Consider the following 23496-nt stretch of genomic DNA (forward strand, 5'->3'; position numbering starts at 1 on the left):
AGCCATCACTCCAACCATCAAGAAGGATCCTGTTGAGCCTTTCAAGACCATCACCTTACCCTACATTGCTGGGGTCACAAAAAAGATCTCCAAAATCCTGATTAAACACAAGATCCAGGTCCTATTCAACACAGTACATAAAATCCGTGATCTGGTCCCATCTGTAAAAGATGTGGTTCCAGACATACAGTACCCTGGCGTCTACAAACTAAGTTGCCTCTGCGGTAGCAATTACATTGGAGAAACCAAACGACATGTCTCGGACCGCATCCGTGAACATCAGGCAGACCTGAAACACGGTAGGACAAACACCTCAGCCATGGCAGATCACTGTTACAACTCAGTGGGCTCACATGACATTGACTTCTCCAAGACAGAGGTTCTCTGCAAGCCATCTGGCTATCATGAGAGATTCGTTCATGAGGCGATCCACATATACAAACACAGAGACAATTTCAACTGAGAAGATGGATTCTGGCTTAACAATCATTGGAAGGACGTAATAAACCATTTCGGATCTTAACTGATTGTGTTCACGTTTACGGTGACTTTCAGACCGCGTTCCACTCACTGGCATTGTATTCTCCACAGGGAATGAATTCTTTGCTCCGCTGCAAGTTTCCCCCCACGACTCACCCATTGACACGACGGTCAATGGTACAGTGTATAATAACAAATAGTATAACATTTATATGCTTAATACAATGTACAAAGTAATATATAGTATCGTAATTGTATAGTAAACATATAGCAGTGTGATACACATTAGGGTGGGTAGAATAATACAGTGTTATATTAAAATGTATAAGGTGGTTTTTCGCAATACAGTATATAATTTAATGTTGGGTTTGTCTATGGCAGTATATAGTACGGTGTAGACTCGTGTGATGTAAGAGAATAAAGTTTAGATGAAAGCATATTATATAATTTTTACGACGTAGAATTGTAATGTATTACTTACTGTTAGTAACTCAGCTTATTGTAGAGTATAGTAAGTATACTGATGATGCTATGTAGTTTATACTTTAGTTGTTTATGTAGTTTATACTTTAGTTTTCTACGTGGTTGTTTAGTAACTGCAGCTACATACTATTAACATTCCTTTCCTTTGTTAATGCTACCCCCTTCCCCCTCCCTTTGATGCTAATCCTGCATAATGCACTGGCATAATATTAATTTGAAACCCCCGCACCCACCTCCTACGCATTTTCCATATGCTAAATTCCTCTTGATATGCAAATTATTTTGTCAAGGCGCTCTTCTTCCCACCTCCCCCCTCCAACCCAGCTTAAATATACGCTCCAAGCTTGGTGGTGTTTCATTCTTCACCTGAGGACGGCTGCTTGCGTTGTGGCCGAAACGTCATGAGAATGATTTTAATGTTTTATTTTTATTATTTTATTACTTCCCTTCTACGTGACTTTACCGAAAGAACCAAGAAGATGAATCCCTGCAGTCACGAAAGCTTTAAATAGGAATGTGTTTAAACACAAAGCACCTGAAACATCCAATTGTTATTACGAAGAGGACTGTTTTTGAAAAGAACAAACATTGCAATGGACAATGCAAAATTGTTTATTTTCTTGATCACGTGCAGCAAAAAAGCAGTTTTTATGCAGTTTTCAACTATACATGCCTCCGTGAATGATTAAAATGTCAAGGTTTGTTTGTGGTTGTAAAGAGTTCAGGCCATTTGAGACCTTACTTCTTAGCGCTTGACAAGCGATCTTACATCTAGTTTTGCAGCGGTCCGATGCACATTTTATACAGCGATTTCATCTGAATTGTCAGGAACCCAACATTAAAATGGTTCATACGCAATGCCTTCTGAGGCATCAAGCATTTTAAATTGAACATACATGTAATGTACAGCCATGTTATGCATATAATTATTTGTACTTTATTTGTTTATGGTGGAACTAAGTAATATCTGCAAATGTATTATGATACGTGCACTGCAAGTCCTCTCAATTGAATAAAAAAGCATTTTAAAACATAGTATGTTAAGTAGTTGATTTGAATGCCCACATTGTGTAACTATTATGCTAAAGGTTTACAGTTGCCTATAAGATGACTTAATTATCATGCACAACTGACCGCCAAATCTGTCAGCCTTGCCAACTGTGATTACCACAGGACAAACCTCGTTAATTTTGTGCTACAGGTTCTAAACTTCAGGACTTTTTTAATCGGGAAGATCCACAACTAAGTAGCGTTCGTTAATTCTGCAAAATAATTCAGTGACGGTTATGCATGCTACAAAACAAAAGGCATACCTACGTTTAATACAGATTCCAAAAGGCAGCACTCTAAATTCCAAAAATGCAAGTTGAATTTGCAAACATCTTTCCTCAACAGCACAATCTGAATTGGTTTCGACTTTTATGATTGATGTGCTTACAGGGAGGAATGTGTAAATAAGCAACCCTAACCGTTTACCATCTTTTAAATCGACCTCAATCATGTCCAAGGGGTCACGTCCAGCAATGCACCTTAAGCTTTTGCATCATACAGTCAAGAAAATGCAAACAAATGTATGCATGTAAACGCTGACTTTGAAATTCTCATTACATACAACCACCCATCAATGAAATTCAAAAGTATGCTTACGCAACATTAATTAGAATTATTTTAAATGATCATTTACTCCCATTTGTAGTTTTGATTCTTTAAACCAGTCTAAAATCTGAAGTGTTTCCAATGAGAACAAATTGTGGTGGCATGTAACGTTTTAGTCAATTTAAAAAGTTACGTTGTGTATGCACTCATCAAGGAGAGTTTGGTCTACCAAATATGACGTCCAAGATTGATGTACACAAAAGAAATATACGACGGCTTCAAAAACCGAGAAGACGGTGGGATTTCACGACTCATTCTTGCATGTCGAAGTAGTCGATGGTAGGTTCATCTTTCGCCACTGCTGGGACATCCGACGCTGGCTTGTCAAGGCTTAGGGCACACAACCAGAGGGCCAGTTATGACTCGGCAGTTTAAATTACTCAGGCCGAATGCTCTACTTAGCAAAGCATTTGGCCACATTCAAGCAAATAAAGTATTACACCAATGCACACGCATATTAAGTGATTATGCAATAAGGCAAAAGCCTGGACCTAGAAAGATTTTGAAGTAAATTACACACACATACATAAACCCAGTAACGTGTTACAGTTTTCTGTGTACACTCACCGATTTGCGTGGTGTGGTATTGGGGGAGGAGGCTTGGGTCCCAGCTCCCTCTCTATCAGGGCGCACAGGGGTGGGCTTGGGTTGCACGACTTCCCCCTACAAAAAAATAATAATTTCAATTGCATCAAATGTTTTAAGGGAAAAATCCGAGGAAAAATGTGAGGAGTTGGAAGGGACTCTCAATGAGAGATGTGGCAGGTTGCCAAAGGTGGAAAGCATTTGAAATGAGCACCAACTGACAGTTATGAGGATTAACCGAGTTATGATAAATCACAGTGATGAAGGTAAACTGATAGTTGACACCAGACAGAAATTGTGTGTGCAAGCTCCATATAAATGACCAAATATTCAAAATGACCAAATAGTCCTATTTTCCCCATCCTTGGGATGAGTTTTTCTCCGCATCTTATGCGGGCAATGTAAACTTAACAGACGCGACAAGAGATCAAAACAACTGGAAAGCGGAGGTGTGGAGAGCACAGAACATGGGGGGAGCCTCGAGTGTTGTTGTCAAGTGAAAAAAAGCCCAGCCATCGCACAGGGAATGAATGGTAAAAGAGCAAGGGCAGCAGACCTGATGGCCGTGACGACAACGTTGCGCTTGGGCTCATTGTCGTAGCTCAGACTCTCAAGCGCGTAGCTCTCGGCCAGCTCGTGAATCACGCGCCGGTGGTCACGGTTCATGGGCGGAAAGCAGTGGCTGCGACGTGCGTGTTTGCCCTGTAGCACAAAAGCAACCGAGAGGCACTTAAAACACCAGGGGGGCCCGGCAGGTGACTGTTCGTTTCCTCCAGGGCCTCAATAACAAGGTTATTCAGGTCGCACTCTAAAATATATACCCGTAAAAATCATGTTATGTGTTGACAATGATTTAACATGTGAAAGTAATTTATTGGATTCAGTTTTGTCGTTTTTAAAATGTATAATACACTAGCTTCATTTGACGAAAAGAAAGATAACAGTTATTCTTTAACGTCTGCAGTTGAAAATGAAAGCGAATGAAGCCGTTCTTCCCACCCACCTTGTTCGTGGCTTCTACCAGATTGCGTATTTCGTCTTCTACTCCGCGCACAAACTTCAAATCTTTCCTGTAATGCATAACATCGCTCTTACAGCCACTACATGAGAAGGAAATATGAGAATGTGGGTCACTGTTATCAGTCCATCGTACCTTTGGTTAAACCGTCACGTGAGTTCATTTTCTAACTGCCATTATTATTGCACTGCTCTCAGAGAAATGTTGGTTTTATCATGAAGCCGCCCCACCGCTACTACTTTTCCTCCCCTGCCCCAGGCCCCCATTACTACCCACTCGCGTTGCATCACTCAAATCAACTTTCTTTATCCCACAGTTGCCAAGACTCACAGAAAAAAAATGGCACAGTCTTTAAAAACATGTCCAAAATTATTATTTCGCATGGCTGATGGAAATGCAGAGCAACAACTACAATTTAACATTCAGGTGGATATGCCAAACAACCGCATCAGGGGCAGCGGAGTGTATCACTGTGATGTCTTCTTCAAATTTGTGGTTCAGGCATTGCATCGTAAGATGTTGTACAGTGAGAATTGTTTTTAAACCCTTTTATCTGGCAACAAAACTGACACCTTTTTTTACAAGGAGTCATGCTTACATTGACCACAATACCTGCGGTCGGAATGCAAACAAAAAACACAACTCTGATAATGTATGCACTGTCCTTGAAATTGATTGGTCCACACCTGAGACCGCTTTTCTTAGAGCCTAGTCTCACATGGTGTGAGACTAGGCTCTAAGACGCCAAATAGCGCCTTTTGGCGTCATCTGGTCCAACACCATGTGAGACGAGGCTCTAAGAAAAGCTGTCTCAGGTGTGGACCAATCATTTTTAAGGACAGTGCAACATTATCAGAGTTGTGTTTTTTGTTTGCATTCCAACCACAGGTATTGTGGTCAATGTAAACATGACTCCTTGTAAAAAAAAGGTGTCAGTTTTGTTGCCAGATAAAAGGGTAAAAAAACAATTATCATATTTTGTTACTGGCAAAGGAGGTTCCAATGATGTTGTACAGTATCTTCTGGATGACCACTGTCGCACACTGAAGAGTTTTTATTATTTTAGATTTGTGATCCATGGATGTGGTAGACACTGGCATGTAGGGCATCCCAAGACGTGAGTATCCTCGGAGCACCAGGACATCAAGTCCGTGTCTGGAGGAGGGGGCGAGGGCTCAAGATAGAGGGGCGGGACCTCAAAAGGAAGGGGTGGGGCCTCAAGATAGATGGACGAGGTCTCAAGAGGGAAGTATGAAAAAATAAACCCAAATCTTCAAATAGAGAAGTGCATCAACCATGAACTTCCTTGATTATTTAAGGAAATGAAAGCATGAAATAACATGTCTAGCAGGGAGCAAAAATGTAATGGCCGCAGATGTGGCTGTCGGCCAACTCGTTATGAAATGTTTTGTCCACGTGTGTCAAAGTAATTTAAAACGTAAATATTTCAATGCAACCTTTCATGCTTTGTACACTTTGTTCAGCCAGCCTTACATGATTTATAGAACGTATAGATACTTTTATACATTTCCATAAGAATATAATGAGCTATTATTACTCCTGCAGGGAAGGAAAGCACACTGGTACTATTAATAAACATAGTACCTGGCCTCTTCCTTCAAGAAGTCAGAGTATTTCATGGCAACTGCTTTGTTGAAGGGGTTGGTGGATGGATCAATGTTCAGGGCCTCTGCCAGCCGCCTGGAAAACAGAACAATGAAGAGCCATGACAAATGTTCGAAAATGAACCACCAATGCACATAACGAAACGATTACACAACTATTTTTCCATGGGTTATTATGTGTAGGATATAATGCGCAAATAATACAATGTATTTCACCTGTTTCTCTCCAACACAGCACACTCTTCTGTACATTCCAGTCTGTCAAGAAACAAAAAAAATCACTGCAAGAAAACAAATATGTTACAAACAATGTTACGATATTTTACAACACCATACTTGTGGTAAACATTTAAAAGGAGATTTTGTTTATCTCGAAAGCGTAACTACAACACTGTTATACACCTTGCATACCATGACATACCAGTGAATTGAATAAGATGCCTCTTGGAATTTTTGCATCAAACTTCCACAAATACTTGGCATTGTTTTCTAGGTATGCAGTGGCATACAGCACAACTTGAAACTAACAATTATAAACCACTTGTCACTTTAAAATATATATGTAACTAAAACATGAAGAATGTGTTCATTTAATGGAAGGAATCACAATTGGGTTGTTTTTCTTTAAACGCAGATACACACATGCAATGTTAACTTTAACTTATTTGACCAAGTACTGCTGGTGAGCTTTTATGAGGCCAAGTTTAGAATTAGGAAAGGAGTTGGTGGGGGTTTGCAGGGGAAGGGTAGGCAGGAAGGGGGGTAAGGCAGGGGGGAGAGGGTAGCACTAAGTATGGGAGTCCTTCTATTTCCAGACACTTGCAATTAAATCAAGTGAGGGAGGGCCACGTGACATAATATCCTGTTGTTGAGGTGCACATCTGGTAGTGAGATGAGAGTTGTAGGGATTCTACTGCGATGCACTCTTTCTTTAAGTCTTTAAAAGTGTGATCAACAAAACACCGCGTGTGCACCTGGACTGCTGCGCCTCCTTCTCAGTCACCAATTTGGCGAGCTCCGTGCACTCTCCCATCTGCATGTCTGAGAGCTTGCTCACCAATGCTATTGTAGCAATTCTGCGAAGGTAGAAACACCCGCAACCACAAGTTGCACATCGTACCATGTCACAAAAGGTTCATCAACAGGTTTATGAAAATGAATAAAAACACCTTGAAGCATACTCCACATTCATTTGTTTAACAGTTCTTACAATCAAATCACAGAATACATGATGAGACATGTAAAATTCAAAAGGGCGTTCTCAAAAAATATGATCTAATAATGCTCGTTCAGATTGACTAGGGATTGTTTTTGATGAGCGTTACCGATTTGAAAGAGAAATATCAAGCCCCAGCTGGGTTGAGAGCCTCACCGCTGGTAGGAGGAGGACGACTGTGAGCAGGGAAGCTTCTCCTTCCTGTGACTGCAGCTGCATAGCAGTGTCACCTGCAGGAAGGCGGACACGCACATCAGCTCGCTGCAGCAGCGACCTTGCACAGGCATCTTGTATGCATGTACGTATCATGTTGAATTTCTTTCGCACCATGCGTAGCCAGCTGTGCTAATCGGTGGTGCGGGGGTAGGACAAGAAACTTAACACAAAAAGTAGTTATAAAGAAATTAGTTATCAATTTCGATTTGAAAGTGCATAGCTCCAGTGGCTTCCTACTATTGGAAGAGCATTAGACGGCCGCAGAAGCGCATTTGAAAGCGTGCGATGCAGTGACCGTCTTTGTTTAATGGCTAGCCAAAAGCCGCTGCAAGGATGACCGAGTTTGCGTGATGGTTTATGCTCCTTTACGAAATCAGCAAGGTATTGTGGTACAATTTTGGCAAGCACTTTGTGTGTAATGAGTTCGACATTATAATCTATTACTTCAGCATTTGCGCCAGTAAATTCAAGTGGGCACACCGTACCTCAGCTTTGCACGAGGTCCTGGGGCACGGCAGCCCAGGGTGGCATACGGAGCCACAAGGGTGGGCACAGCCTGACCGAGGGATCGTGCAGGGCTGACCGCACCCCAACACGGCAGAAGGCTCTCCATGCGGCTCTGCCAGGGCTCTGGGCACACACTCTCCACGGTGGCAGGCCTTGGCACACTTGTGTTGTCCGCACGGTAAAGTCTTCTGGCAGGGCAAGCCACATGAAATCTCCCGCAGGTAGCATGGGATATTACGACGTAGCTGCAGTGTCAAACAGGAAACAAAACAAAAAAAGCATCACTCCATTTGTTACTTGGTTGGGTAAAATACAGTGCTGCCATTAGTTTAAATTGATCATTAAAGGGAGGCTCAAGAAACATGGCAACAAACCTCATGCTTGCCAAGACACCACCTCTCGACCAGGTATGTGCAGGGAGGACACTTGTCATCACTGTGGCACGTGTGGTACACTGAAAAAAAAAGAAATCACAGCTACAATTCCTTGTAGTTAAAAGACTGCCACCACCTGTAATGGGTAAATAGATCTTACTCAGAGCAAGCAGTGCCTCAGTGAGCAGAACTGTAGACTCACCTGGATGATCACAATCATGCTGGCGGGAGCAAGGCTGCTTGCACTCGGGTGGTTTTGTACCGCATGACACTGGGGGGAATAACACCTCAGCTCCGCAGTAACACATCAGCTCCTCAAAGCCTGCAAAGCACAATAAGTACATATTCTGCTGATAAAATGTTGCAATTTTCAACACATTACACTTTGTGTTTAGTTTGTTATCCTTTGCCCGCAACTCTGATTCGCATGGTTGGCTACGTACGGTGCGAAATAAGTTCTACATACACACTTAATGTAGTGGAATAAAAAAGTTGTTGGCTTCATCAACTTTATATTCCTAATAAAAAAAGAGCAGGAAAAAAAACTTCAAGTGACATGGGTGGTAAACCAAGCAAAACATAGGTAAGAGAAACCTGCACTGTAAATTACACACTACTAACACAATGAGAATGAGGTTGACAATGATAAAGCACACAAGGACCACCAGTATTGAAGAGCATCAAGATCTCTTCGTTGGTGGCCACTTTGCATTATAGTTTACGTGATAAGAACACTCATTAAAGCAGAGGAGGCAATGGAATAACATGTTACGCTATCGAGGCACTGACTTGCAACAACCAATCTGAAAACTGCTTATATGTTCACTGCTGCACGATGCATGGAGACACGCACTTGTCTGCCAGCACGACTGGCAGTCGCTGCGATGGCAGGGCTCCTCGCACTTGTGCAGCTTGCACGACAGCGTGCGACCACATATCAGAGGACACGCGTGCTCGGGATCCTGCTGGGAATGGGGGGGGGCAAAGGGAACAGGGGCTTGAGGGACGGACTTGCTTAAAATTACATCACTGCAGCCCCATGCCTCCATGGGTGTCCAAGACCAGAAGACTCGGCCGGGAATAAACTTCACGTTTTAGGATATGAAACAAGTGAAATTCCTGCATTGATACTTACTTGAAAGTCAATTACCAACTACAGCGACATTTGCAAAAGTGACTTGTAACTATGCTCTCAGAACTGTAGAACTTCAATTGAAATGTACATGGATTCTTTCTTTGTATCATTTTTAACTATTACTGTTATGTTTTTCCATGCAATATTGTTTTAGTTTGAGTTTATGTACGATTGCTTAATTTATCTACCTATAAGAGTTCCTCTGTAATTTTCCGCCATTGCCGATCCAACTTTGGCTGGACACCTGTGATAAAGTGCTTTATAGCTCATCAGGATCTTCAAGCTTAAATTTATCTGTCTAATTGAAGAATAACATATATTTATAACCATTTCCTGATGCAATTTCTTTCATATTATTTACTTAAACGTTGAATTTCACTTGACAAATACATACACACCAACGGAGCCTTTCAACAGACTTCAGATTTTATGCATCACAGTGATTGCACCGAGCCTCTGGGTGTCACCGACGTCTGAGCTGAAGGGATTGCTTACCATGCAGCACACTTGGTTGCACTTGTGTCGGCCACACTTTCTCTTCTTGTTGCACCGCCTGTCGCAAATGAAGCTCAGCCCTTCTGCAAAACAAGTCATCAAGTCACATGCAGCTTCTTAATAAATTTTGATTTAAAGCTTTCATGACTGCAGGGATTCATATTCTTGGTTCTTTCGGTAAAGTCACGTAGAAGGTAAACAATAAAATAAAACATAAAAATATAAAACAATAAAATTCTCACGACGTTTCGACTGCAACACAAGCAATCATCATCACCTGATGATGATTGCTTGTGCGTTCACCACAACCAACAAAACGATTGTGGAGACGTCCTTCAAGAATATGAAGATTTTACCATGAATAAGCCTAAAAGTCTTGTTTGGAAACTTGTAGAAGCAGGACCCTAAACTATACTTGTTTGTATCCAAGTTACATTTGTGAGTTGTGACGTAAAAAATTTAATGAAGATGCTCAGGGCCACTGGGAAGGTAGCCAAGACAATGGCGTTAAACATGTGAACCAATTGCTTGCTTTTGTAGTGCATTTTTAAAAGGCACGGGGCACTTGGAACCAACGAGCTATGTAGCAGTGAAATAATCTGAGCCCAAATGTGAAGCACACACTCAAGGACTGAGTTGAGGCTACAAAGAACAAGCACATTTTGTAGCCGACATCAGTAAAAACCACAGCCTCTTTGTCCGAATGTGCTTGTTCTTTGTAGCCTCAACTCGGTCCTTGAGTGTGTGGTTCACATTCGGGCTCAGATTATTTCACTGCTACACAGCTCGTTAAAAATGCGCTACAAAAGCAAGCTATTGGTTCACATGTTTAACGCCATTGTCTTGGCTACCTTCCCAGTGGCCTTGAGCTTCTTCATTCAATTTTCTACATCACAACTCACAAATATAACTTTGGATAAAAACAAGTCTAGTTTAGGGTCCTGCTACTACAAGTTTCCAAACAAGACTTTTAGGCTTGTTCATGGTAAAATCTTCATATTATTGAAGGACGTCTCCACAATCGTTTTGATGGTTGTGGTGAACGCAGCGATCCTGTGCATATTATGCAGGCACAGGAAACAGGTGAGAGAGGGCTGTCTCATCTGATTAAACCCATCACAAATGAGGTACGTTCTGCTAGAGTTATCATCACACTCGTCATCCTGTATGTCGTCTTCTTGAGATTAGATATCACCAACTCCGTGGATATTGCCTACACATTTCTGGGACATTCAATAAAAGCTACAATGCTGCTCAAGAATGTGGTGGCTGCCCTCTATGCAGCAGTCTGTCCATATGTGCTTGTGGCAGGAAACCAGAGTTGAAGGCATGCGTTCAGACAATGAACATTGCCAAAGAATATTATTACAGCAAGCAAATGTTTTTGGTTACTCATCAAAGTGTATACACTATTTCCTACAAAGTGTAAGTTTACATTGTGCTTCATCTCCATTAACAGATGTCAATGTCCATATATGTCTCCTTCTGCTCTGTGATACATATTATGTCTTTTTGGTGAATGATAACTGATAATTAAATTATCATTGGTTTAAAATTACTCGTTGGGTCTTTCGGTTTAAATTTCATATTAACATTTATAATAATAAATAATAATTAACCTATACATTTTTACTTAAACTTTCGTGACTGCAGGAATTAATATCGTTTGGTTCCTTTGGTAAAGTCACGTAGATAGAAAAATAATAAAAGAATAAAGTGAAAAAATATAACAAAAAATATAAAACCACTGATGTAGACTGTAGCCTGGTTCTTAATCAGTGTGAGCGTACTGGCAGTCTATAATTGTAGACTGTAGCCTGGTTCTTAACCTGAGTGTACTGGCAATCTATAATGTAGACTTATTATTGGTTCTTTCAGTAATAAAAATAAATAAAACCATGACGTTTCGATCGCAACACAAGCGGTTGTCATCAGGAAAAGGGGGGTTAGCCTCTAAAGGCAAACTGGTTATAAAGGTTTAGAGATGGGCGTAGCCCAAGTGTGTCGGCAGCATGGGCGGGGCAGCTAATGTTAATGTAGGAGAAGACAAGCAACTACACCAATCAAAGGGCCGCCAGGCAATCATTGCACCTCGCTCCACACACCCACACTGCTGACGGTGGAGGTTAACAAGAAAAGACAAATCAAGTCATGACCCAAAGTGGTTGATGACATCTTTCCAATGATTGCTGAGTTTATAACCATCCTCTCGGTTAAAATTGTGTCTCTATCTATATATAAAATCGCAAATCTGTCTGTCTGTCTGTGTGTGTGTCTGTGTGTCGCCGGACCATACGCAGTTTCATTGGACGGCGGTTGCCCCTGGCAACGGGTAGCGACGCATTCGCTGCGGGGTGGACGCCATTTTTAATTCCCGTTAAAAATATGCGCACACATTAACACGCGACTCTGAGGTAAATTCATTAAAGTTTCACGTCCTCTTCACTCCCCTCCCACCCTAATGTGTGCAATTACTATTATAGGGTCGGCAGATAATAAAATTATAGCGATTACACAGTATTATTGTAGCGCGGGGGGGGGGGGGGGGGGAACGGCACCCGTACCCAGCCTCAGTCGGGTGGGCAATTTAGGCGAGGCCGGAGGCTCTGCACGGTACTAGGCCTCGACACCCACCACGCGACTCTGAGGTAAATTCATCAAAATTTCACGTCCTCTTCACTCCCCCCCCACCACAATGTGTGCAATTACTATTATAGGGTCGCTAGATAATAAAATTATAGCGATTACACAGTATTATTGTAGCGCGGGGGGGGGGGGTAACGGCCCCGGTACCCAGCCTCAGCCGGGTGGGCAATTTAGGCGAGGCCGGAGGCTCTGCACGGTACTAGGCCTCGACACCCCACCCGTGTCAAGCGACGACTTTGTGGTATAAACTCGATATACCCAGCGTTGCCCGGGGGGAAAATACATTTAAAATCTTATGAAAACTTTCAAACATTACATACCAATGAAAAAACAACTGTCTAATTACTTTTGAACCCGACGCGCCAAGAATCGATTCTTTAAATGTTGACTGTACAAATAGTCATTAAGCTGGGTGAGTGTACTGCCAGTCTATAATGTAGACTGTAGCCTGCTTATTAAATTGGGTGAGTGTACTGCCAGTCTATAATGTAGACTGTAGCCTGGTTATTAAGCTGGGTGAGCGTACTGCCAGTCTATAATGTAGACTGTAGCCTGGTTATTAAGCTGGGTGGGTGTACTGCCAGTCTATAATGTAGACTGTAGCCTGGTTATTAAGTAAAGTTAGTCAATTTGTAACACGTAGGCTTTCGCGACCATTATTCATAAACAACGTTATTGGGTTTAGATCGCCTTATTTATTAATGTGTTCTAACCCTCCACCACCCGACACGGCCAATCAGTAAAAAAGTGTCCCGTTGATAAAAGACTAATAGTTCACTGCTTTAGCCCACCGGTGTGTTCAAGCGTAAAACCACAACAATTACCATTTCTGATGAAAAAACAACTGTGTAATTACTTTTAAACCCGACGCGCCAAAAATCGATTCTTTAAATGTTGACTTTACAAATAGTCATTAAGCTGGGTGAGCGTACTGCCAGTCTATAATGTAGACTGTAGCCTGGTTATTAAGCTGGGTGGGTGTACTGGCAGTCTATAATGTAGACTGTAGCCTGGTTATTAAGTAAAGTTAGTCAATTTGTAACACGTAGGCTTTCGCGACCATTATTCATAAACAACGTTATTGGGTTTACATCGCCTTTTTTATTAATGTGTTGTAACCCTCCACCACCCGACACGGCCAATCAGTAAAAAAGTGTCACGTTCATAAAAGACTAATAGTTCACTGCTTTAGCCCACCGGTGTGTTGAAGCGTGAAACCACAACAATTACCATTTCAGAGTACGACGTTTCGCTGATGCTGGATGCAATTACCAGCAAAACGTCGTACTCAAAAATTGTCTGTCCGTCTGTGTACGCTCGCTTGCGAGGGATTTGCCGGGAGGCACGTCCCGTGCCCCGCGATGGGAATAGGCATGTCAGTTTTTTTATCCGTCACCTTTAAAGTGGTTTAATGATCGATTTAGTGTTATTCAACTTTATTTATTTATTTCATCTGTGTATATATGTAAGGTTATTAAGAAATATCTTTTTCACCCGGGCAACGCCGGGTACTACTGCTAGTGTCTGTATATATGGATGGCTTCATGAACAAATCTTTGTTGATAGCCATTCGGCTTGAAAAGTACCATCATCTTAGATCTTGTAAATATTTTTGGCTACCCCTATGTATGGCCAGGTGATGGTTTTGATTGGATCCTCAGATGGCTCCTTCCTCACGGTTGGGGTGATGACTTTGCGGATTGTGTAGTCAGAATATACATTCGCCTTGAGAGCTTAGTGTACTGTTTAAGTTCATTGGTTAAGTGTTCATGGTCAGAGATACATTGAGCTCTATGATGCAGCGTTTTGATGAGGGAATTCTTCTGGGATAGATGGTGGTGGGAATCAGGTTTTAGGTAGGTGTCAGAATGGGTTACTTTCCTGTAGACAGAATGGCTCATTGAGCCATCTGGTCTCTTATGGTCTCTTACATCCAAGAAAGGTAGCATGCCATCCTTTTCTACCTCCATGGTGAATTTGATGGATGAGTGTATGGAATTGATGTGGTTGAGGAATTGTTTCAGAGCTGGTCGGCCATATAGCCAGATGACAAACGTGTCATCCATGTACCTCTTCCACAAGGACGGGCGTAGAGTGGATGCCTGGATGGCATCAGGCAAATTTTTCCCATTAAAATATTGGCTACAACCGGAGATAAGGGAGAACCCATTGGGGTGCCTTCAATTTGTAGAATGTTCCATTCCAGGTGAAGTATGTATTGGTCAGGCAGTGTCTCACCAGGGCTGGTACATCAGCATTCAGTCCTTGTTGGACCAAATCTTCAATTATTGCAATGATATCGGGCACAGGAACTTTGGTGAACAGAGAAACTACATCGAAACTAACGAGCAAATCACTTGGGGACAGTGAGATGTCTTTAATTGACGATACCAGGTGAGCCGAGATAAGTACAGAAGAGGTGGTCTTACCAGTGAATGGCTGCAAAGTCTTAGACAGATATCGGGCCAGTTTGTAGGTGGGTGGGCCAATGGTGGAGACGATGGGACGAAGGGGTGTGCCTTCTTTATGGATTTTTGGTAAGCCATACAATCTGGGTAGTCTAGCAGCAGAAGGTTTTAAGGAAAACCATTTGGTCTGTTCAATTAATGAAGCTGAATCAGTGATGATACTGTTCGTTTTTGTAACGAGGCTGTTGGTGGGATCTCTTTAAATGTTTGTGTAGCTACCATCATTAAGTAGGTCCTCAATTTTGTTTGTACACGGTTTTGTCCCTGATGACCGTGGCATTGCCTTCGATGATTAATACATGTACAGTAATTTAAGCAACCAGCTCAACTGTGAAGCCAAATTAAATTGGGAAAGGGGATTTATGATTTTGTTTAAAAACTTACAACGTATACATTTTTAAATGTGCAATGCGTTTACACTAGTATCCTTTGCATATTTATTTTAGACCATGATACAAGTGTGTTTGTATTTTTAAGCTTAACGAGCAAACATTTGCATTTACAAACATCAGCACACCCACAGTAAAGCAAATTATAGATGGCCGTCTTGTATTAAGAGAACAAATATTACCCATTGTCCTTTGTATGAAGTATTTGATCCATATTAAAAGCCCATCTAAAAACTAACATTAAAATATTTTAACTCAAAGCCCAAAGCGATGCTGTGAGTATAATAATTATAAAAAGGTAATCAAATGTAATACTGATGAACAGTAGTTTAATGCGCAAGACATCATGCGTAATTTAAATGTGTAATAAATTACATCATGCAAAAAAATATTTTAGGACTGTTTAGACCATCAATCAAATAGGTATACACCCGCCATGCAATTTTTACTTTTGCATTGGAAAAAACTTATCTTATTAATTTAGCCACCAGGCAGGAGGAAAATTAACACAATATACTCTAGGGTTGATACAACAACCTCAATTGAATAGCATGCCAGAAGTAAAAGAATACATTATATCACCATTCGCAATTGCATTTAACATGGAAAAAGAGTGACCTGGACTTGATGTAGACCTTTGTAGTCTTAAGTATGTAAAGTAATTGAAAATAAGCATACAATATTATCAAGTTAGAAATAATGTAAAGTTTTTTTCGTGTTTAAATATCAAATGTTAATTTGCAATAAGATTATCAAATGAGCTTTCACTTACCACTTTCTTGAACCTCCACACAGGGGACCTCCTACAAGTATAAAATAGTTTAACCTCACGTAGACAACAATTTGCCCTCTATTTATGCAAATAGAACACAATATTTTAGTGAATTTATTGTTGCTTTTCCTGTAAAAAACTAGACATTTTAAATGATCACATATAACTGGAAATATAACTGTAAAAATAATGTGTTGAGTTTAATCTAGCACAATAACAACACATACGGTGCAAAGCTGGCTAAACTACAAGAAACAAGTCACCATACAGCAGAGTTGCTTCCCTGCTTTCGGTTATATGCAACACATTACAATCATTCTCATGAACTCCTCAACGTAATAACGGCAGCATGAAATGCATTTTCAAGCGAATGAAAAAAATGAAAACAATCTTGCAGTCCTAAATGTAACTTTAAAATAAAAGTTAGTTCTGAACCGGGCTAATGTTGTGAACTTGCATTCGTGGAAACTGATTAAACCTTTTTGTTAATAAAACAAAATGACAACTCATCATCACATGTTGGAGCATGTGAACCGTGAACAAGATTCTCATAATTTCTCTATGAACAATAAAAAAAGGAATGGCCTCATAAAGAGGTGTAAACAAATGTTTTGACAAACAACAGGTGCCCACCTTAGTTTTGCATCCACATCGACAAACAATGGTCGACACACCTGTGCATGGTGCACAGGGCCCTTCGTGGCATATAGCCGGGCAGGTATGAACCAGATCTGTGAACAACAGCAAACATCAACCACATATGAAAGGTTACTACAATTCCATACACAAAGAACGACAACAAAGTGCCAGGTGGATTGTATGTGAACAAGCAGAGGCGTCACGAAATGAGGGTTCCTAGGGAGTATATCTCCTTTATACACTAACAGGTGTGCATTTTTAGAAAATCATGCAATTTACTCAGTTTTGTATTTGATAAAGTACATGAGTGACTCAAATGGGCACTCATCCTGTTAAACAGTTTGCCCTTATGTTAAAGTGGCAGGGAAAAGTGACCGGGCATTCAACCGTTGGTGAACAAAACACTCCACGGGCACAAGCACACGCGCAAAGTTAGTTCTTCTCACCATCTGAGCCACAGGGCAGGGGCTTCCCGCACACATTGGTGCAAGTGGGCAGGGGGTCTGTGCAGCTCTTGCGCTCTGGGCTGCCCAGGTCGAGAAGCTTCTCCAATGATGTCTGTCCACAGGGACAGCTCCCGGCCTCCCCAGGCAGCAGGGGGCAGAGCCGGCAAATGCCTGGGTGGCACAACTCCTGGCAGCAATGGTTTCCGCAAGCCAGAGAACTGTTCAGTGACAAAGTGGAGAAAAGAAAGTAAAGTTTTGTATTCGCTAATGAGTTCTAAAAAAGCAGAAAAAAGAGAGATGTCAATGCCCATATTTAACAAACGGTTGTATCTGTATTTGAATTCAATGATGCATATTGACAGTGCTCTAAAATCCTTTTCATTGATGTGAAAATAACAATTGCCACTTGTATACGAGTGTAGGACTGACCGGTTGCACGGCTTCTCGCAAGAGAACTCTTTAAGTTCTCCCCCACAGGGCACTTCTCTTTTGGTAGCTCCACAGTGACACACTGCCAGAGGTTGAGAAATAAATACATATACAGCATACAGCATGGAAATATATTTTTCAGGCTAACAGTAATTAGAAATTATATAATGGCAACAAACATGAATAACTATTCCTGTTTATAATACTATATGCACGCTTTCAGACCCAACTTTATATTATCACAGGCTTTATACATCAATGTAGATTTTCTTTTGTTTCACCTTAATTCACATATATTGGAAATAATTTTAAGTAGGCTTCAAAACACTAAAATTGCACAAGTTAAATAGTTTAAGAATATGTTATCATATTAAGTTAGCAGTCAATTATTATCTAGACCAGCAACTAGTGAAACAGGAGTAATATAAGTTATAATTACATCTTCTGTAATTATTGTTAGAAGTCAAACTGTTTCGAAAATGTGGATTTTAAAAATGTTGAATGCCTAATTATGTATTATATGTCACAAAAGTGGCAGTTGAGCAACAAAAATCGAATTTGAGTTTCCAATTATGTTTCAGTTAAGATTATAGAACGCACCTTGTACCAGCTTAATGGGGCATGATTCACAGTTTCCTGGATGACAGATCAGAGCACAGGTGTGCTTCCCACAGTTCAGCAAGTTGTCACAAACTTCGGAACATCGCACTACGGTCGACTGACCACAACGCACAGACTGGCTGCCAGAAAACGCACACAGTAGAATTAAAACCAAACAGTAACACAGCTTGCAATGCAAATCGGATAATACAAGTCTTCAAACAAAAAACCTATCCAGTTCTAATAGAGAAATACAATAGCAAATGGGTGTCGTACATTCAGGTGAGGAATGTTTATAATAATATTAATTTTGGATTCATTTCTTAAAAAAAAACAGAAATGCTTACCTGTTTCGGCCACATTCACATTTTTTGGTGAGGAAAGCAGGGCATGATGGACATGGGCCAGGATGACAAAGGCTATAGAACATGGAAACAAGCAACATGTTCAAGTCAATTATTCGGCATTCGACAAGTATAACACCACGCCAGGGTTGCATAAAAAGTATTGTTTGTGTAGGAACAACGCCTGCCAACCTACATGTTGCAAGGGTGAAGGCAGTCGCTGCCCTGCCTGTGCTTCGCACACATCTCTCCGCAGCTGTGAGGGATATCCGTCCGATTCCATTCAGGGTTGAGAACCTTTCCTGAATAAAACACCACTATTTACTGTATGGAAGTAGCCTTTATTGTAGAAAATTTGCACGTAAAAGAGATAACACTTTGATATACAAAAATACATGTGTACTGACCACAGAAACAGCGGTAGTTCGATGGAACCTTGTCGGTAACATTCTGACAGGCTGGGCATCGCCAACCATCGCTCCCATCTACACATGTACAGGCCACAACAAACAAAACATTTCACTAAAAAGACATGTAAACAAATTACATGGATTAAATTGTACACGAAGTGTAGATGTGAGTTTACAATTGAAGCATTTTCCATGAGTGGCAAGAACCATGTTTGTAAGGTGACCAAGTACCTTCAACTTTGGCAGTGGGTGACCGTGCCCACTTATTGACGCAGGGTAAGTGGAAGAGATGGTAGCAGTTCTGGCAACTCCAAACAGCTGAGTGGCCGCGTATCCTCTCACAACACACCATACACTCGTATGTGCTGGCCATCAGCTGCTCGATTAGCAAACCTGCATGCACACGGTGTATATAACAAACTGATGCTACAGATTTTAAAAGGTCTCCTCACATCCCGAAATGGGTATGTGGTCTTAAAATATCACATGCCATAATAGAAACGTGCTTTGGAAAAAACAGATATTCACAAAAAATATAAATTGATAATCATAAAAACGTTGAAATATATTTTAAATGTTGATATAAGCATAATAACAAAAAAGAACATGTATCCATACACACCTGTGTGGGTCTCTTTTGACTTATACACTTCAGGTCCTGGTTTTTTGGATTTCCCAGATTTTTTCTCAACATCAGATTTTTTCTGAATGCTCTCTACAGGGTAATTGCTTCTTTTATGCACTAAATCTTTACCATGCTCTCTAGAGGGTTGATTAATTTCAATTGATTCAGCTTTGTTGGCATTATCCAAAGGTTTTATGGAAGTTTCTAATTTTAAATTATTCTTTGCTTCATCAGCTCTCTTTACACCATGGGCGATGCTTTCACTTTCATCTTCAGGTTTTCTGTTGCTTCTCCAATTTGCTTCAGAGGAGCCTTTACCTCCTTTAAAGTCCCTTTCATATTTCTTTTCAGATCTGTTGTAATAATTTCCTTGCTGATGTGTATTACCTTCTGTTTCATGTACTCTCTGCTCTGACTCGTACATCTTTGACTTGGTTTTCTTGGAATACTGAGGTTTTTCCTCCTTCTGTTCCAAATTAAAAACCTTGCCTACTTCGGGGCCTGACATTCCCCTGTTTACTCTAGATCTGCCGCTATACTTATCATGATATTTTGGCCTTGTTCCACTTCCTGTACCAGTATCTCCTGCAGCCTTCTCACATGAGGCACCCCGACTGTAGCTTTCACCTGCAACTTCCCCCTTGTGGTCTGTGCTGCTCTGTGCACCGACTACTGCCGTTTGGCCAGAATTATAATTTAAACTTTGGTGTTGTGTTCTGCCCGTAATGCCACCAACTTCATAATTTCCACGGGCTTTTCCCCCATCGGACAAAGGATCACCATATTGCTTTCTATTCCTGCGAGCATTTTGAGCACCCTGTTTATTTTCTGTGGGGTTCAAACGGCTTTTACTATCTTGTTGAACGAAGGTGTCTGTATCACGGTTTGCCTCCCTTCTGGGAAACCCATCGGCAGCGTGGCCTCCTCTAGAATAGGAATCTTGTGTGCGGCCCCTGTACAGCTCTCGCCTAGGAAAGGGCCGTCGTGGACCATCAAAGTGGGGTCTGACATCAGCATCGTTGTCACTTGGCAAAGGTTGATCCACATGACCAGATGCACTATTGATTTGACTCCCAATGTGCTTTTCAGCAACTCTTGCGTTGTCCAAATCTCCATCAAACGTGCGAGATTTGTTCTGACGAGCTGTGTCGGAATTTTTCTGAGCTCCTGCAGGAGGGGGGCATGCTCTGCTGCTGTCAGAGTACTGGATACCCCATTGCGTTGGATGTGATGGATTGAAGGCTGCTGCTTCGGGATTTAAGGATCCCATTGCCTAAAGAAAACGTATTCAATATCAATCTTCAGAAATGTACAATGTTTACACTTGCATAATGGGCCGACGTATTAAACGTATAAAGCAAACGAACACTTGAAGAACATTTGCCGATTTTAACTATAGCGTTAACTGTATTTGCTCACAGCACAGTAAGCAATTAATTTGCATAATTTACCATAATATCTAGCAATTCAGTTACACATCTAGACATCAGCCCCAGATAATACATCAGCTGTGAACATATATTAATAGTTGATGAACAAGTTCGTTAAGTTACATTTATATGACGTGTCGTGCTGACAACGTTCTTACGACATACACCCGTAGCATATGCAATTCAAAATCCCTTCCACTTCCACCTATATAAGTTTCTTAAATGTGTTGTTTATCTTTCATGATTTTGTTGTTTATAAAGTGAGGGCAGGTTGTGAGCCAGGCAATCGGGCTGAGATAAGGAAACACGTAGTCAACCAGGCCATGCGTTAATTGTGTGTTAACCGACTCTCTGCGTTGTATTACATCACATTTCAATATTTTACTAGGTTATTTAATTTTCGTGTGCCTGTATACTCCTCTCTATGTGTGCCGTTGTGATGTCTGTCTGCTTGTATGTCGGTCTATAGTTTTCTAGTTAGATTTTTGTTGCTATTTCTTTTATGCCTGATGATGATTGCTTGTGTTGCAATCGAAACGTCGTAATGTGTTGTTTTATTTTTATTTATTATTTTATTTTTAGACGTGACTTAACCGAAAAGAACCAAAGAATAATTCCTGCAGTCACGAAAGCTCCCAAATTAAGACTGAGTTAAGCAGTCTAGCCTACACCGGTCAGTTGAATGAAACATCATCAAGTATACATCTTGACTTAAAGCTTTCGTGACTGCAGCAATTCATATTCTTTGGGTCTTTCGGTAAGGCCACGTAGATAATACGTGACTTTAACGAAAGACCCAAAGAATAACTTCAAATATTTAACGTTTCACTTCTCACAATAACATCAAGTGTGTAACGCTTCACTTACACGACTTTAAATGACAAAGGCAATATTTATTATCCTGAGGTGCCTTATGTAACTGTAACGTAATCTCAACTTTTAGTGCAACAATGTACTATACTATATAACATACCGAACATGTCGCCGGTTGCATAAAATACTCCCAAGCATGTTCAAATAAGATACAATTGAAGGGCAATCGCCCTTTGTCCTAAAAGCCACTTGCACAACGCACCTCGGTCAACAATTTCCTTATTACACACTGCATTTACGTGGAAACCGAAGTGAAAATCTCACTTATTTTATCATGGGAGGATATAAAGTGTCCTACTTGAAACCGATCGAGGCTCGACACGAAGGGAGCAATGTCCGAACTAAACTCAAGGCATTTGATGAAACTCCCTTGACTCTCACGGGGACGGAGAATTACACTCACGACCGTGACACATTCACACCGAGAATAAATCCCCCCCCCACTCCGATTTGCTTGCCAAAACGCCCGAGAAAGACGACCCCAGCCAGCCACTCCCCGATGTTATCACGCGATACTGAGAAGGAGCCTCGCCGCGTTGACACGGGGGGCGAGAGTGGAGGCGGATCGGCGACGGCGGCCACGGCCGACAATCAGGATAGAGGCCTCGGCCTCCCTCAAGCCCAGGGCATGCGCCCCGCGACGCGCTACTCACCCCCAACGCGGGCAGAACGCGACACCGGCTCGACCCCCCTGGGCGTCTACACGGCCCGCTGGGTTCCCGTGGGTCTCCCCGGGTCTCCTGTCCACACCGCCCCCCCCCCCCCGTGAGGCAACTCCGCGCGGGGCCCTTCTCGCCTGGACTTCCCCTCGTGTTCCCGACGGATGAACCAGCGAGCGCGATGGCGTCACCGCGTAACGCGTTGACGTCACTTCCGTGTGCGGGTGCTTAACGACGTAATGACATCACTACCGGCGTAATGACATCCACGTGTCGGTGCGACGCGATTGACGTCATAGTTCAGCACCATTGGAACCTCATTTGCTAGTAGAAAAATATGATAATTGTTTTTTTACACTTTTATCTGGCAACAAAACTGACACCTTTTTTACGAGGAGTCGTTTGGCGTCATCTGGTCCAACACCATGTGAGACTAGGCTCTAAGGAAAGCTGTCTCGGGTGTGGACCAATCAACTTCAAGGACAGTGCATGTATTATCAGAGTTATGTTTTTTGTTTGCATTATGACTGCAGGTATTGTGGTCTATGCAAACATGACTCCTCGTAAAAAAACGTGTCAGTTTTGTTGCCAGATAAAAGGGTAAAAAACCAATTGTCATAGTTCAGGTTAGAAATTGGACGATCGTGTAGGGCAGGGGTTGGGCAACATTTTTTCTGCCAAGGGATCATTTGGATATTTATAGCATCATTCGCGGGCCATACAAAACTGAAAAATGTGCCTGTTATATTTGGTCAAACATTTAATTAATTCGCCCTTAATGTGATGGCTGGAACTGCTTCTCTTTGGTGAGGTGTTTGATGTTAGCCGGTATTGATGATGTTGCTACTCGAAACTGCTTTTCCAGATTTGCTCCTAGATTTATTGAATTTCGAGTCCCGCCTGCGGTTGCCTTGGCAGGGCCACACCAAATGATTTCGCGGGTCTTATACGGCCCGCGGGCCGGACGTTCCCCACC

The 23496-nt window shown here is 41.6% G+C and overlaps 1 protein-coding gene across 1 annotated transcript; it reads right to left on the reverse strand.

Moving 5' to 3' along the window:
• Positions 1–1559: 1559 nt before the first annotated feature.
• NFX1 (nuclear transcription factor, X-box binding 1) lies at positions 1560–22714 on the reverse strand. Its single transcript, XM_078592851.1, has 24 exons — positions 22515–22714; positions 19556–20831; positions 19165–19326; positions 18931–19008; positions 18720–18825; positions 18527–18598; positions 18180–18319; positions 17580–17661; positions 17151–17368; positions 16699–16796; positions 16066–16096; positions 9791–9873; positions 9014–9125; positions 8363–8482; positions 8161–8240; positions 7765–8031; positions 7220–7293; positions 6822–6923; positions 6064–6105; positions 5828–5923; positions 4208–4274; positions 3761–3906; positions 3187–3282; positions 1560–2949 (listed from the first exon to the last, which is right to left on the reverse strand). Exons 2-24 carry the CDS (start codon positions 20826–20828, stop codon positions 2871–2873), a joined length of 3624 nt encoding a protein of 1207 aa, XP_078448977.1. The 5' UTR covers positions 20829–20831; positions 22515–22714; the 3' UTR covers positions 1560–2870.
• Positions 22715–23496: the final 782 nt, after the last annotated feature.

The sequence above is a fragment of the Lampetra planeri genome, chromosome 1 (assembly GCF_965212315.1).
Source record: "Lampetra planeri chromosome 1, kcLamPlan1.2.h2, whole genome shotgun sequence".
NCBI lineage: Eukaryota > Metazoa > Chordata > Hyperoartia > Petromyzontiformes > Petromyzontidae > Lampetra > Lampetra planeri.

Bases quoted from the DNA above. Each gene is read 5' to 3' on its own strand.
- NFX1 (XM_078592851.1), bottom strand. From the start codon at position 20,828: ATGGGATCCTTAAATCCCGAAGCAGCAGCCTTCAATCCATCACATCCA. The intron at 19,327-19,555 runs GTGTGTATGGAT...GTGTGCATGCAG, and splicing joins GTCAAAAGAGACCCACACAG to GTTTGCTAATCGAGCAGCTG. The intron at 9,126-9,790 runs GTAAGCAATCCC...CCCCATTCCCAG, and splicing joins GCAACCAAGTGTGCTGCATG to CAGGATCCCGAGCACGCGTG.